The sequence below is a fragment of the Populus alba genome, chromosome 19, assembly GCF_005239225.2.
Source record: "Populus alba chromosome 19, ASM523922v2, whole genome shotgun sequence".
In the NCBI taxonomy this organism is placed as follows: Eukaryota; Viridiplantae; Streptophyta; class Magnoliopsida; order Malpighiales; family Salicaceae; genus Populus; species Populus alba.
This window is the reverse complement of record NC_133302.1, coordinates 21,084,621-21,099,242: the sequence shown is the minus strand read 5'-3', so window position 1 is coordinate 21,099,242 and position 14,622 is coordinate 21,084,621. Positions and strand designations below refer to the sequence as shown.

Genomic DNA, 14,622 nt, shown 5'->3' with positions numbered 1-14,622 from the left:
ACCGATTGCAATGAAAATTTTGATCTACATTAATATCATTCAGAAAGGATTAGGATGGACTCCTCCACAATCTCTAATAAATCTTTTCCAAAAAAGATATGCCTTGGAATGTTTTAGAAAAGGGATAATATTCTCATATGCGCACCTAACTTATTCACTATTACCCTTTTCAATTGTGTCCCTAAACTATATATTGAAGCAATTAGGTCCAGAAAGTATCTAGGAATTATCAATCTGATCCTTTCATCCTCAAATATACTTTGTAGTCATCTTTAGGTGTGGACTCAGTTGAGAAAACTTTTAAGCAATTTTTTTATGGACAAATCCAGTTGAGAATTCTTGGACTAGTTGGTTGAAAGTTGTAGTTGGGTTGAGGATCAAATTTAGAAAAGAATTAGAGATAGGGGACTAAAATTATGTTATCAAGGAACCCCATAAAAATTAGGGATGAAAATTGTTAGAGAATATAAATTATATCTTATGATCTCACTTAACAGTTTAAGCTTTTTAAATTGAGATAGTTTTTTATATAGTATCAAAGCCTTGATGACCAAGCAGTCACAAGTTCGAATCTCACCATCTTTATTTTATTTGATAAAAATTAAATACAATATAATGTGGACCTACGCAAGTTTTAAGCCCAAAGGGCTTTAACTTAAGGAGGTGTTAGAGAATAATATAAATAATATCTTAGAAACTCATGTAACAATTTAAGTTTTTGGGTTGAGATGATTTTTTAACATGGTATCAAAGCCTTGATGGCTAATCAATCAGGAATTCGAATCTCACCATTTCTATTTATTTAATAAAAATTAAGCACAAGCTAGTGTGAGTCTATGTAAATTTCAAGCCCAAAAGACTTTCAGTTAAGGGAGTGTTTTAGAGAATAATATAAATCATATCTTGAAACTTCACCTAACAGCTTAAGTTTTTGAATTAAGATGATTGTTTAATAAAAATATCACCACTCAACATATATTATACTACGAATCCTCTCATCTAATTGAGATGGGTTTTAACCCAGTTTGATTAGGATCCAAACTAGTTTGGATATAACTTAACTCGCTTTTATTTTTTAGCATACAAATAAGTGTGTGGTTCGCCCAATTAATACCCAACTATGTTTTATTTTTATTATTATTTCCCAAGTATTCTAAGAATTTTTGTGACCTATAATTTTCAATTTTTTATTTCCTTAATATTATTTAAAAAAATATGTGTATTTTAAATATTAATTTTCAAATTTCTTTAAGCTTTTCAAACAGTTTAGAATATATGGTTATGCTATACTAGAGCAACGACTTAAAACAGAGATAACAAGGGATTCAATGGTTGGGCGAGATCAAATTTTTACAAGAGATTATACAAGTTGTTTTCTTGTGGGAAGCCACTCCATTATTTATTAGACAACTACATCTTCCAAAATTAAGCCCAAAAAATTGCTACTTAGGCTAATTTGTTATTTTTTTCTAAATTGTTTTTTGGATTTATTATTTTTATTTCAGATTTTATATTAATTTTCTTTATGCTTTTGAATTCTAAATTGTTTCATTATAGAGATAGAGTTTTCTAATTTATTTTAAATATCTTGTAAACATTTTAATAAGATACTTAATATATACTTATTTTCTGGAGAATAAAATCACAAATTTAAAGTCTGAATATGCTATCAATTTCACTTATCAAAATTCTATTAACAAATTCTTGAAGTGGTGGGGGTAATGACTGCCTCATATCATGCAGCATAGGTGGATCATAAAGGGACTCAGATAAGTGTTTCCCCATTAGATGTCATTCAAATTTTTTTTTTTAGTAAAAATTGTTGTCTTTTTCGCTTTCACACACTCTCTTTTGTGAGATGGAATTTATCTTTGTATCTCAAGAGCAGTCTGGTTTGTCAGGTCTGACTTCATGGAGCGAGCAAGCTAGCTAGCTAGCTGACACAGGAACCAAAGAAGAATGAAACTTGGCATCCCACATTTCAAAATAAGTTATTGTTTTTTAAAATATTTTTTATTTAAAAATATATTAAAATAATTTATTTATTTTTATTTTTAAAAATTTATGTTTAATATCAACATATTAAAAAAATATAAAACCATAAAAAATTAATTTAAAATAAAAAAAATCCAATAACATTTTTTAAACACAAAACAACCTCTCACTACAAGATTTCACAGTTTTTACCGACGAAAATATTCCGTCGGTGTGTGATAGAAAGTTCGTCGGTAAATTATTTACCGACTATATTACAGACGGAATACGCCCGTCGGAATACCTTTTGTCGGTGATTCCACATTCCGTCGTTATATCGGTCGGAAATACAAAAAAAACATTTACCGACGGTTTTACCGACGGATCGTGCGTGCCAAAAAAAAAGTTTCCCACTTGGAATATACCGACGGAAAATATTCCGTCGGTGTTATGTAAATACCGACGGACTAAATCCGTCGGTAAAAGTGTCGGTGATATTTCATACCGACCGAATTTTTCCGTCTGTAAATTCGTCGGTGAATATGTCGGTGATGGGATGGAATACCGACCAAATCTGTCCGTCTGAATATTCATGGGTGATGGTGGCAGACACTGTCCAATACCGATGGACTAAATCTGTCGGTAAAAGTGTCAGTGATATTTAATACCGACCGAATATTTCCGTCTGTAAATTCGTCGATAAGTTTATACCGACGGATTATTTCCGTCGATGAATATGTCGGTGATGAGATGGTTTCCGTCGACGATTATTTCTGGATGGGTCGAAGGATCGTCCCCGTATCTCTCCCTTAACCGATTATTATAGGTCTCCTGAAAAAAAAAATCATCATATTCAATTCAATAAACATAATAATAACTTACAAAATAAAATGGTTGAACAAACATACCACAAACTGTTGAGCACAGTTGTCAACGAACTGTTGCGTCCCCTTTTGGCGGTCATGACTCCGCACGTGCGTCTCCACAAACAACTCCATAGGGCTCGGCTCACGTCCAAGAGACGTAGCCTATAATGAAAAAAATTTATTAACAACAAATTAATTGAATGATATATTTCATTTAAATTAATCTTACCATCCGTTTCGCATGTGCAGCAAACAGAACAGAGCCGCCGGTGTGCGTTGTCACCAAGCCATGAATTGGCCGATTCCGGTTGCCAGCACCGGACTGTGAGCGTCGTATGAACCGCTCAGACATCACGTGCTGAAGATAGTGCGGCCATATATCTTCCGGGATGTATATCGGTTTGAAATCCCTCCAAACCGCAACATCGTTCCAGCCTTCGAACCCCTTATCCCTCGCTGTTTTTTTTTCCGCCTTTTCTGGGTTTCATACCAAAAATCACGCAACCTAATTTACGCATGAAAAAATTACATTTCAAAACATAAATAATTATGTAAAAAAAAAGTCGTATTGTTTTCGATGTTACCTAATTACCGCGTGATTTTCCCACACCCTCCTCACAACGGTGTCATGTTCATCGTCCTAGCTGAATCGATGCTGTGTATAAAAAAATAATTTTTTAAAATGTTAATAATTTATTTACAATTATAACTAGAATTTATTAGAAATAAGATGAAAATTATATATTAACACGAACCTCAAACCTACGAAACCATGCATTGATTTGAGGCATCCATTCAGGATGTCTGGATATCTGACTCCATTGAAACAATGGAATCTCCATCGACGCTTTAAACGCCGATGATATTACTCGGGCGGCCTCAATGTTTGTGAACCTGAAAAGAAATGAAATTAATGAAATAGTGATTACTTCATAAATTATGTTTTAATTTTTTATATATATATAAAAAAAAACTGAAACCTTAACAAACTTACATTGAAAGATCGTCCTTCCATTGTGCCTCGTACTTGATTCCGTTGCGAAGGCACGCCGCTTCTGCGATGTGAAACATCGCTGGAAGGGGCAGCATCAGTTGACGGCGCAGGTGATGTAGGTGCCTCTTCTTGAGAGGCACCTAAGGAAACATCAGCATCGCTGCTAGACGAACTTGATTCGACTGGACGTGAACGACTAGCTCTGGTTTTCATTCTGCGCATCTAAACAATTTTATATAAATAATTGTATAATAAAATTCAAAAGTTAAAAAAAATCGGCAACACCTCCCCTATACTGGATACTACCCAAATCCACAAACCTGCAAATATTAACAATAGCCACAACCAATTGACCCAATCTATACTAGTTATTCCAACATATTCAACTATTAATCCTAAGATAAATTCAACATTAACAATTACAATTCACAAATTATTCAATAATTATGTCAATACAACAAAACTATAAATTCAAAATAAATAGAAACAATTAAACACAAATCATCAAGTTATAGTAAAATTAATAATTCTTCCAACATATTCAATTATTAAATCTAAGATAAATTAAACATTAACAATATTAATTCAACAAATTATTAAATAATTATGGCAATACAACAATAAAATATATTCAATAAAATAAAAAAGAATTATAGCCTAACAATTAAAATAAATGGAAACAATTAAACACAAATTATGCAATAATATAAAAAAAATACTAATTATTCCAACATATCCAATTATTAATTCTAAGGTAAATTCAACATTAACAATTATAATTCAACAAATTAATCAATAATTATATATGGCAATACAACAATAAATTATATTCAATAAATTAAAAAATATATATAGACTAACAATTAAAATCAATGAAAATAATTAAACACAAAATCATGCAATAATAGAGTAAAATTAATAATTATTCTAACATATTCAATTACTAATTCTAAGTTAAATTCAACTTTAACAACAAATATTCAACAAATTAACTAATATGTTATTATGACAACAAAACAATAAAAAATATTCAAAAAATTAAAAAAAAAAAAACCTACATCAAGAAAAGGAACGAAATATACATACCTTAATAATGTGACAAATTCAAAACTTTATCTACATTATAAAAAAAAAAAACACCAAAACAACAAAATAACAAAAATAAAAACAACTAAAAATAAATTAAAAGTAAATAAAATAAATTGGAAAAAAGCACATACCTTTTAATATGAGGAAGATTCATACCACTAAATCTTGCTAGAGATTGAAGGTGAAATTCTTGAAGGATTGAGGGCAAAAAAATCAAAAATCTAAGGTGCAAAACGGAGGAGAAGAGAAGAGAAGCGGCGTAGGGAGAAGAAGAAAAAATGAGGCGAAGCGACGGGGCTGGAACTTATAGGGCAGTTTTACCGACGGACTTAATATCCGTCGGTAAAAGGTCAAAAATTCCGTCGGTAATTTTTGAATTTCGCACCGAATTTTTAAAAGCCCTCCATATTTTTCAACGTCCGTCGGTGATTCCGTCGGTAATATGACAAGTTCAGAGGCGCATTAATTCACACACTTTGGAAATCACGCGGTCTGTCGGTATTTCTGTCGGTAATATGTGTGACCGACAAATTATCGACGGAAATATTCTGTCGGTATTAGCATCGAAAAATCGGTCGGTGAATCCGTCGGTGATTATGGCATTTTGTTGTAAATATTTTCGAACTCTCTGTGAGATACCGACAGACTAGAATCCGTCGGTATACTCGTCGATGATTGTGGCATTTTGTTGTAAATGTTTTCGAACTCTTTGTGAGATGCCGACGGATTTAATTCCATCGGTATGCCCGTTGGTGAAGGTGGCATTTTGTTGTAATTATTTTTGAAGTCTCTGTGAGATACTGACGGACTAGAATCCGTCAGTGTATGTGTCGATGAATCCGTCGGTAATGTCGTCGGTGTTGGTGACATTTTGCGTAATTAATTTCGAACTCTCTGTGAGATACCGACGGATGGTTATCCGTCGGTATGGACGTCGGTAAGTTTGCATTATGCAGGAAAGGTTGTCTTTGTATTGCCTGTTTACCTTCCTGCAAAAACTTAACTGATAAATTGTCCATCACATAAAACAATAACCACATTGCTTAAACAGTAAATATTTTGTTTTACAAAATACATCATCCATAATCTAAATTAAATGAGACAAATGTTTTTACATAGGGCTTCATTTTCATAATTAGTCAGAATTTTCTTCTTCTTCCTCATCAATTGAATTGTCATCATCTTCATCGCAATCTTCAATATGGATATCATCTTCTTCATCGACATTTGCTTGTCCGCTAGAGCTGAGAACAACATTCAACTCCTCTCCGTCAATATCAACAAGACTATCATCGAGAACTCGAAAAATTGAATTTTCTTCCAATTCAATCGAAGGAGCAACTCGATATGGTTCAACCAACTCACGAACTTGAAAGACTTCATCTCGCACACTTATGTTTTTGTTCTCATCCTGAACAACCTCGACACGACCCCGTGGTTTCGTTTTTAAAACGGACAACCAATCAACTCTTGATCGATACTTTCTAAATGAAGGGGTGTATGTGTAATAAACTTGTTGACATTGCTTTGCGAAAACAAAGACATCGTTTATGTTGCGGAGTCTAGCTTTTGAGTTGATTTCGACCAGACCATGGTGCGGATCAACTCTGATTCCTCTGTCCGTCGTGTCATACCAATAGCATTTGAATAAAAACACTTTATTCTGCTCTCTATGATATTGCAGTTCGACGACCTCTTCTAATCTACCATAGTAGTCAACTTCTAACTGGCTACTTGTGGATCCCTGAACACAAACACCACAGTTGTATGTCTTTCTTCCTTGCCCGTATTCTTCAGTATGGAAAACATATCCATTGACAAAATACCCGTTGTAGCACTTAACTTTGCTTTCAGGGCCGAGGCTTAGTGAAGACAATGACTTAGGCGCACTTCTTCCTATTTGATAAACCTTGTAAATATATGTAATTAAATGTACATCAATAAACAATAAATGAACGAGAATCTCCTAATGACATGCATACGTTAGAATGAGTTTGTGATAGTGCTTACATGTGTTATGAACCATGTGGCAAATTGTTCATCTTGTAATTGAAAGATCTGGGATTCGGTTAGTTGCGAGTTATTGGAGAGCAAATATTGTCGATGTTGCCTGCAAGTGATAATGAGTGTATGATATTACAATGTATAATTAACAGTATATTACTAACAAAGTTTAATTAGTATTACACATAAATAGACTTACTGAATAAATGGTCTCAGCTCATCACAATTAAATAGAACATAGTTGTGTGCTTGTTTGAATTCTATTTCCAACAAATATCTTCCTCTTACGGCATTTTTGGGTGTGGGTCGTCCAGTATTGGAGAATATTGACAAGTTCCCACTAGAAGGCACTTCACCGCCATCGTCATGCCGTGGAACGCGATTGATTCTTGTTCTCAGATGAGGTTCGAAATAGTACGAGATAAATGTTGATATCTCTTCAACAATATAGGCCTCAGATATCGAAGCCTCAACATGCGCCTTGTTCTTAACCTTTTTTTTTAGATTAAACAAGTACCTGCATTGAAGTACAATTCAAGTATTTTCAATTAAGAAAAACATAGAAAATACTTTAAGATATGAATTCCATTGCAACTGTAATATCTCACCGTTCGAATGGGTACATCCATCTATACTGGACCGGTCCTCCAGCTTTTGCCTCGAACGGTAGATGTATAGGGATATGCTCCATTGAGTCAAAAAATAAAGGAGGGAATATCATCTCAAGTTTGCATAGTGTCTCGATGATATTCGTTTGAAGCCTCTCAATGTGCTCAACATTCATCTTGCTGGAGCATATATCTCTAAAGAAATGACTGATCTCCGTTAGTGCATCCCATATTCCCTTTGGCAATAAATCACGAAAAGCTAATGGGATGAGTGTTTGCATAAACACGTGGCAGTCATGACTCTTCATTCCATACAATCTGCAGTCCTCTATGTTAACAAGCCTTGATATGTTCGATGCATGTCCATCCGGAAAACACAGACTCTTAAGCCATTTGTAGACTAGCAATTGTGCGTTTTTCTCTAACACGAAGCTTGCCCTTGATTTTGCAACCCTTGGCTCCTCATAAACCAACTCCATATTTTTACGGTTACAGTATAAAGCTATATCCAATCTAGCCTTCATGTTGTCCTTTGTCTTCCCCTTCACATCCATGACGATGTTGAAAATATTCTCAAACACGTTCTTTTCGATGTGCATGACGTCAAGGTTATGGCGGAGAAGATTAGTCTTCCAATACGGAAGCTCCCAAAAGATACTTCGCTTTACCCAATTATGGGTCAAACCAAAACCAGGAAACTTTTGCTTACCTGATTGAAGGCCAAACACAATGTCACCGTACTCTGATACAACATGATGCAATTCTTCACCAGAAAGACGCGGGGATGCAACATCTTTTTCAACTCTGCCAACAAAGAAATATTTTTTGTTCTTTCTGAACCTATGATTAAGTGGCAAGAAGCGACGGTGACAATCAAAAAAAGAAGTTTTACCTCTGTTTGCTAGCATGAATGCCTTGTTGTTTTCCATGCAGTATGGACATGCGAGTTTCCCATGCGTGCTCCAACCAGAAAGCATTCCATAAGCTGGAAAATCATTGATAGTCCACATCAAAGCCGCCCTCATAAGGAAATTTTGTTTCCTCGATATATCATAAGTCAGAGATCCGGAGGACCACAACTGCGCCAGCTCATCTATCAACGGTCGAAGACAAACATCTATATTCCGCCTCGGGCTGCTTGGACCGGGTATGACAGTAGATAGAAACATGAACTCCGGCCTCATACACATTTCCGGTGGCAAGTTATAAACTGTGAGAATGATCGGCCAACAAGAATAGAGAGCAGCAAATGACCAAAATGGGTTGAACCCGTCTGTACACAACCCAAGTCGGACATTCCTTGATTCAGCAGAAAAGTCAGGATGTACACTGTTAAAGCGTTTCCACGCTTCGCCGTCAAAAGGATGCACCATCACACCATCAACGGCATCGTGTGTTTGGTGCCATGTCATGTGCTCAGCAGTCCTTGGTGACATAAATAACCTCTGCAATCTAGGTGTGATTGGGAAATATCTAAGTTTTTTATATGCCACTAGAGTCTTCCCCCTGCCAGTTCTGGGTTTGTAACGGGAATGCCCGCATGTCATGCACTCGGTCATCTCAGCATTTTCAAGGTAGTATATCATGCAGAAGTTAGGGCACATGACAATTTTCTGGTATCCTAAACCGAGGGGTTTCATCATGGACTTTGCAGCATAGAAGTTCTCTTTGAGCCTGTTCCCTTCAAGTAAAATGCTTCTTGCCCAATCAATAATTTTGTCATACCCGGCCTCACTCAACCCCTGATCTGACTTGTTGGTGAACACATGTGCCACGGGCAATAACTTACTGTGGTTTGTGCAGCCATCCCATAATGGTTCGTCAGAATCTTTCAACAAATCAAAAAACCTAGCTGCCTCTGCATTAGGTTCATCTTGTACGATTGGACATTGATTGACATTATCTTGATTCATTCTCATTGCATCCATAACCATGTTTCTGTAAGGATTAGTGTTGTTATTTGCCGCTTCATGCACGTTGCTAGCACTAGAAGTTGACCCAACCACCGTTTCTCCCATTCTCCTATTACTAACAAATACCTCTCCATGTGCATACCAACACTCGTAATCCTCCACAAACCCTTTGTGTAGAAGATGTATCATTACAACATCTGGATGCAGATACTTTTTATTTTGACACTTCCTGCATGGACACCTAATACCGCCTCCAGTAAAATTTCTAGGAATAGATGTTGCGAAATTAATAAAACCCTGAACCCTGTTACAATAATCCATCCTCCGCAATCCTTGGAGTGAATCTAGATACATCCATAAACGATCATCCATGACTTCTATCGAACCTCTATAAAAAGGACCCATTAAGCAAGCTCTTAATTATTTCAAAACATAACATGTAATTCGGTAATTCTACAAATTAAGTTTTAACAATTTACAAACAAATACAATCTTACAAAATCTAAAACAAACCATAACAAGTATAAAATTATACATTCATATACTACAAGTTTGTTTGAGAAATAACAATAAAACATGTACATCTAGTAAAAAAAAATACATATACTAAAAAAACAATAAAATTGACATTTAAATGTTAAAATTTTAAAAGATAGAATTACTTACAAAAAATGATAAAATCCATCGGTAAATCAGAACACGGATGTTGTGACCACAAAACTTCAAGAAATACAACTTGTTATGCTGAGATGAGGAAGATTTTTGTTTTGGGGCAAGGGGGGGCTAGTTATTTGCAGATGGGGAGGGTTAGGATTAGGAAGAAGAATGAGAAATGGGGGAGGAGAGTGTCGGCAGAGTGGCCATATATTCACTTTTGCAACGGACTTACCGACAGTTTTATTCCGTCGGTGAATACGTCGGCGAAACCGTCGGTAATTCTGACGGGCAATCAACACGTCACCGCACGGACCTGCTATTCAAATCCCTCGGTGATTCCGTAGGTATTTTTAACGGTGCACCGGTCACGTCATCGTTACGGATCTGGCATTTCAAATCCGTCGGTGATTCCGTCGGTATTATTGACGGTGAACAGGTCCCATCACGCGTACGACTCCCCGGTTTTCATTCCGTCGGTGATTTCGTCGGAAAAATCACCCGCCAAAACCTCTGCGCCACCTACCCGCCCTTTTTTCATTAATTCTGAATTTTCTGTCAGTAATTCGATCGGTAATTACCGACCGAATTACTGACGAAAATAGTCCGTCGGTGATTTCGATCGAAAAATACCGACAAAATTTTTTCTATCGGTGAGTCCGTTGGTACTTAGCGAATTTCTGGTAGTGTCTTTACAATCTTGAATTATAAACAAACAATCAAAGCAAATTGTACTTTGTCCCAACTAGTATTTGTGTCGTTACATTTTAGTCATTAATAGGAAAATAAAAATAGATAAATAAACAATAGTGTTAGAGGTTTTTACCATAAGTCTTATGATCATGTGCATCAATTACAATGAAAAAATAAATTGACAACTGATTTGGCAACCAACCATATGATTTCTGACCATATGACATCATAATTTTTTTAAAAAAATAAAAGCATTAAGGATTTTCTAATAAATCCTTATTTTATAAGTTGAGCATTGAGTAAGAATGAACCTAAAGATAAGGAAGAAGAAAAAGCTTAGACCAATGAGACAAGTACTGATGGCAAGCCCCAAGGAAGGTTCAAGAACCGCATATATGCCTGTGATGAATGCAATAATCATTGTACCCATGCCAATCATGGTAAAGATTGTGGCAACCATTAATAAAGTGGTATTCTCATTTATCTCTTTACCCACAACCATTCCCAAACCATGAGCCAGCGACGTCCAAAAGTGGATATGGACAGCTAAAATAGAGAGCACCAATGACATTGCATCTGAGATGACAAATACTATAAAAGCAGCTTTTTTAGCTAGAAGTGCAGTGCCTCGATCGCTCTTGTAACCACCAGGTAGAGTGAATGCTGCTGCAAATGATACCGTTGCTATCAGCGCCGCAACAACTAGTTGAGACTCTCTTACTTTACTCAAAGCATCCTTTAACTCTTTCTTTCTCTCAACATTCTTCATTCTCAAATCTCGACTACCAAGCAGTCCACTGCCAGTATCTTCAAGGGATTCTAAGATCTCTTTCTGCAAAATATTCAGGGTAAAATATCGTACATATCCATCATTTTTAGCTATTTAACAAATATCATACATCAACTTCCAGGCCTTTGTTTTTGTTTCCAAAACTAGTTTGTTTGCAATCAAATCCTTTTTGTTAGTACTGTATATTTTAACAGGTAACAAAAACTAATTTGGTTGAAAACCACATGCTTTACATTGGCCCAATTATCCCCAAAAAGAAAACTAAGATGTGGACTTAATTTTATATACCATTAATTTTACATCATTTCATTCCAAAATTAATTTCCAATATATTATTGTTTATTGTTACTCTCCTTAATTGCTTGTAAGATTATGTTAAGTTTCTATTTGATTTTTCAACTTTAATTCTTAGATTTTAAAAATTTTAATTAATTGTATATTTTTTTTCATTCATTTGCACTAGTTTTTTTTTTATTGAATAATATATATATATATTGTGCATGTGTGTGCGTGTGGGTTTCATGGATGCATTAATTATCACAACAATTAATTCATAGAGGATTGATTACCTGTATCTCTGCAAAATCTCCTTCATAAATGTCTTTGACGCTTAGCTGTCGCTTATTGAGACCACATACCTCCTTTTCACTAAAACAATATTGAAGTAAAACACGTTTCCATTGCATCTGCTCGCGCGCTAAAGCAGCAATTAGATGGAAAGGCGTGTTTCCTTTGTCATCCTTCTTTGTTTCAAGTCTGTCAAGCTCTGGAATCTTCAGACATTGGACGAATACTCTACTTCTTTTACTTGCCACAGCATAGTGAAGGGCATTCCAGCCTCTGTTATCAACTAGCTCACAACAAGCTGGACATCCAGAAACAATCTCTTTCATTGCGTTTACATGTCCTCGAATGGCTGCAATGTGAAGAGCTGTTCTCTTCTTCTCTGTTTCAGCAATGTAGGCCGCAGACGCATCATTTTCTAGTAATACTTTCAGTACACCAACAGACTGGAAATAATAGGCAGCGTAGTGAAGTGGTGACCAGCCGTTCTCATCGGTTGTTTCCGTCAACTTCTTTTCTCTTTCTAACAATTGTATTGCTGTCCCTGAAAGCAACAAAACAATCAAATAAAATAATAAAGAGTACTTATAAATTAAAAGGTTAAATAAAAATAAAATTTTCATAAATAAACAATCAAGATAATTAATATCAAATCTAAACTGATAAAAAAATTAAAAAAAATAAAACTAAAAAAAAAATTATAATTTCATAAATTATTTCAAATAAAAAAATAAAGACTAAATCTTATAGATAAAAAAAATTCAATTAATGATACGAGAAAAAATAAATAACAATAATAAAAATGAGGAACAAAGTTGATATAAAAATAAAATTAAATCAAATTCTAAGGGATGCAATTTTAAAAAAAAGATTCAAAATAAAATATACATCAATCAAAAGTTTGAGGATCAAATTCAATATAATCAGTAAATAACATGATATTTCTAAATTTTTCACAATTTCTAAAAAGTATTTATTCACCCAAAATAAAAAGAAATCATTTTCTTAGAAACAAATTATTTTTTTATTGAAAAGTGTTTTTTGTTTATCAATATTTATAATAACAAATAAATATAAAAATAATTTTTAAAAAACCGGTTACTTATGTAACCTACGTGAATTACTATATATCCAATACTTAACTCACAATTTTTATTTATTTTTTTAAAGAAAGCTATTTATGAAGCGAACACGGATATATAAAATCAAATATACGTGGCTTTTTAAATTATAGTTTACACTATTATATATAAATTATTTAATTCTCCAGACTAGAGCACAAAATCCTACATTCATCGCCCTCCGCGCTTGCCGCGTGGAGAGCAGTTCTACCATGAGGGCCGCCGTAGTCCACTAAGATGCAATTTCCCAAGATTCCATCGACTACCTCTCCGCGTTCTTCGATCCACATTAGCAAGCCCATGCGGCTCCACATTAACAAGCCAATGGAAGCAGCAATATAAATTGGAGTTTCTCCATGAACATTGGCGGAATATGAAAACTCAGGGTCCTCTTTAGTCAATATATCCACCACATGGCCCCGCCTATTTCGAGCTGCCTCGTGCAACGCTGTATCTTGCTCTTCATTGGTCATCCTCAACATCTTTTTTGCTTCTGTTACTCCGCTCTCCGGATCTACAGGTAGAGCTTTTGCACGGTCAATGAGGACTTTTACCGCATTGGAATGGCCATATCTGGCTGCCAAATGGAGGGGGGTTTCTCCTCTCTTATTGGCTTGCAATAACAGTGGTGGACACCTTTCAAGAATTTTATCAACAAAATCAGTGAATTCCGGTTCCCTACTTTGGTTTCCTAAGTAGACATGAAGAATGGTGTTCTCGTCTGGAGTCAATAACTGATCAAGGCGGGTTTGATAACTCTCAAAGGGATAGATATCGCCTGCTTCCGCAGCTATGAACAAGACAGGATCCATATAGGGCGTCATACTATTTTGTAGCTTAGAGAAACTCACTAAATGAAAGGTAAACAAATGAAGGGGAGGTGAAATTAACCACTGTGGCTCGAAGGCAAGAGGTTCCACTCCTCAACTGATCACAATCTGCTGATTTCTTCGGTATTTAAAGGAAGAAAAAGCGTTAAGAACCACAAATTACATTTATTTTCCTTTTTGATATTTTGTCGCAATATCTTTTCTTGTGCCTTGCCGGAAAGTTATATCTGTTTTATCAAGATAATAAGAAAATAAAAAATAAATTGTTTGGCTCATCCATCATTATTAGTGAACTTGGACTCGTCTATGTGTATCCACGTCACTTTTGTCATCCAAATACCTTTCTTTCGGTTCCATGTTATGATGGGCACTTGCATCGACAAGAAAATACAAACAAATTTCATTAAAATCACGTTTTAACCACAAAAACAATCACTGTCATAAAGAAGCCAATGTAGAGAATCAGAATTAAACAACCGCATGTGGGTTAATTATGATCGAGGTGTTCTTCGAAACCAAAAG

General features: G+C 35.0%; 1 protein-coding gene across 1 annotated transcript; it reads right to left on the bottom strand.

The window, feature by feature from the left end:
* Nucleotides 1–10,923: 10,923 nt before the first annotated feature.
* On the bottom strand, nucleotides 10,924–14,299 carry LOC118029563 (protein ACCELERATED CELL DEATH 6). Its single transcript, XM_035033472.2, has 3 exons — nucleotides 13,440–14,299; nucleotides 12,155–12,693; nucleotides 10,924–11,627 (listed from the first exon to the last, which is right to left on the bottom strand). Exons 1-3 carry the CDS (start codon nucleotides 14,092–14,094, stop codon nucleotides 11,061–11,063), a joined length of 1,761 nt encoding a protein of 586 aa, XP_034889363.1. The 5' UTR covers nucleotides 14,095–14,299; the 3' UTR covers nucleotides 10,924–11,060.
* Nucleotides 14,300–14,622: the final 323 nt, after the last annotated feature.